General features: G+C 34.6%; 1 protein-coding gene across 1 annotated transcript in view; it reads left to right on the forward strand.

Annotated features, from left to right (window-relative positions):
* Positions 1 to 661, forward strand: part of LOC107620167 (ankyrin-1-like) — a 5,652-nt gene that overhangs the window by 1,915 nt on the left and 3,076 nt on the right. Inside the window, exon 2 of the mRNA XM_016322375.2 lies at positions 164 to 439. Within this exon, the coding sequence (XP_016177861.1) occupies positions 164 to 439 (276 nt within the window). The remainder of the gene's footprint in view (positions 1 to 163; positions 440 to 661) is intronic.

Here is a 661-nt window from a genome sequence, read left to right on the forward strand (position 1 = left end):
GAGAAATCACACTTTATCATCTAAAATAAAAATTTAAAAGATCCATAAACAATATTTAAAGAATACTTAATTATACTAATTCCAAATAACTGAATCTTATTTTTCAATCTTGTATATGACTTGATTGATTGATAGCAGAATTGGGACATTTTGAATTGGACAGAGTGTCGGAGGCGACATAAACACGAGAGTGTTTCGCGGGTATGCGACGACGGCGACGGTGAGGGAAGGGCATCTAAAAGTGTTGGAGGTGCTCATCAATGGCGGGGCATCACAGCATGCATGTGAGGAGGCTTTGATGGAAACAAGCTACATGGGACGTGCCAGGTTTAGTGAGCTTCTCATGCAGAAACACATGATTCGTCCTCATGTTGCTGTTCATGCTCTTGTCTCTGCTTCTTCCAGAGGCTTCGTTGATGTTGTTGACGTACTCATCAAGGTAAAAACACCCATTATTTTCTGGAGGAGTGTTACATTACATGTACTAATGTACAATTTTTTTTGTTAACCAATCCAATCAAGTTGGTTTAACTTCAGTAAAAATTATCTCATTATTTTCACTCATTTAAATTTTATTGTTTAATTTAATTGAAGTTGTTTCACTCATTTAAATTATTTTTTTCAAAATAATGGTGAATTTTAAAATTTTGGAATAACATAT

Source organism: Arachis ipaensis, chromosome B10 (assembly GCF_000816755.2).
Source record: "Arachis ipaensis cultivar K30076 chromosome B10, Araip1.1, whole genome shotgun sequence".
Lineage (NCBI taxonomy): Eukaryota > Viridiplantae > Streptophyta > Magnoliopsida > Fabales > Fabaceae > Arachis > Arachis ipaensis.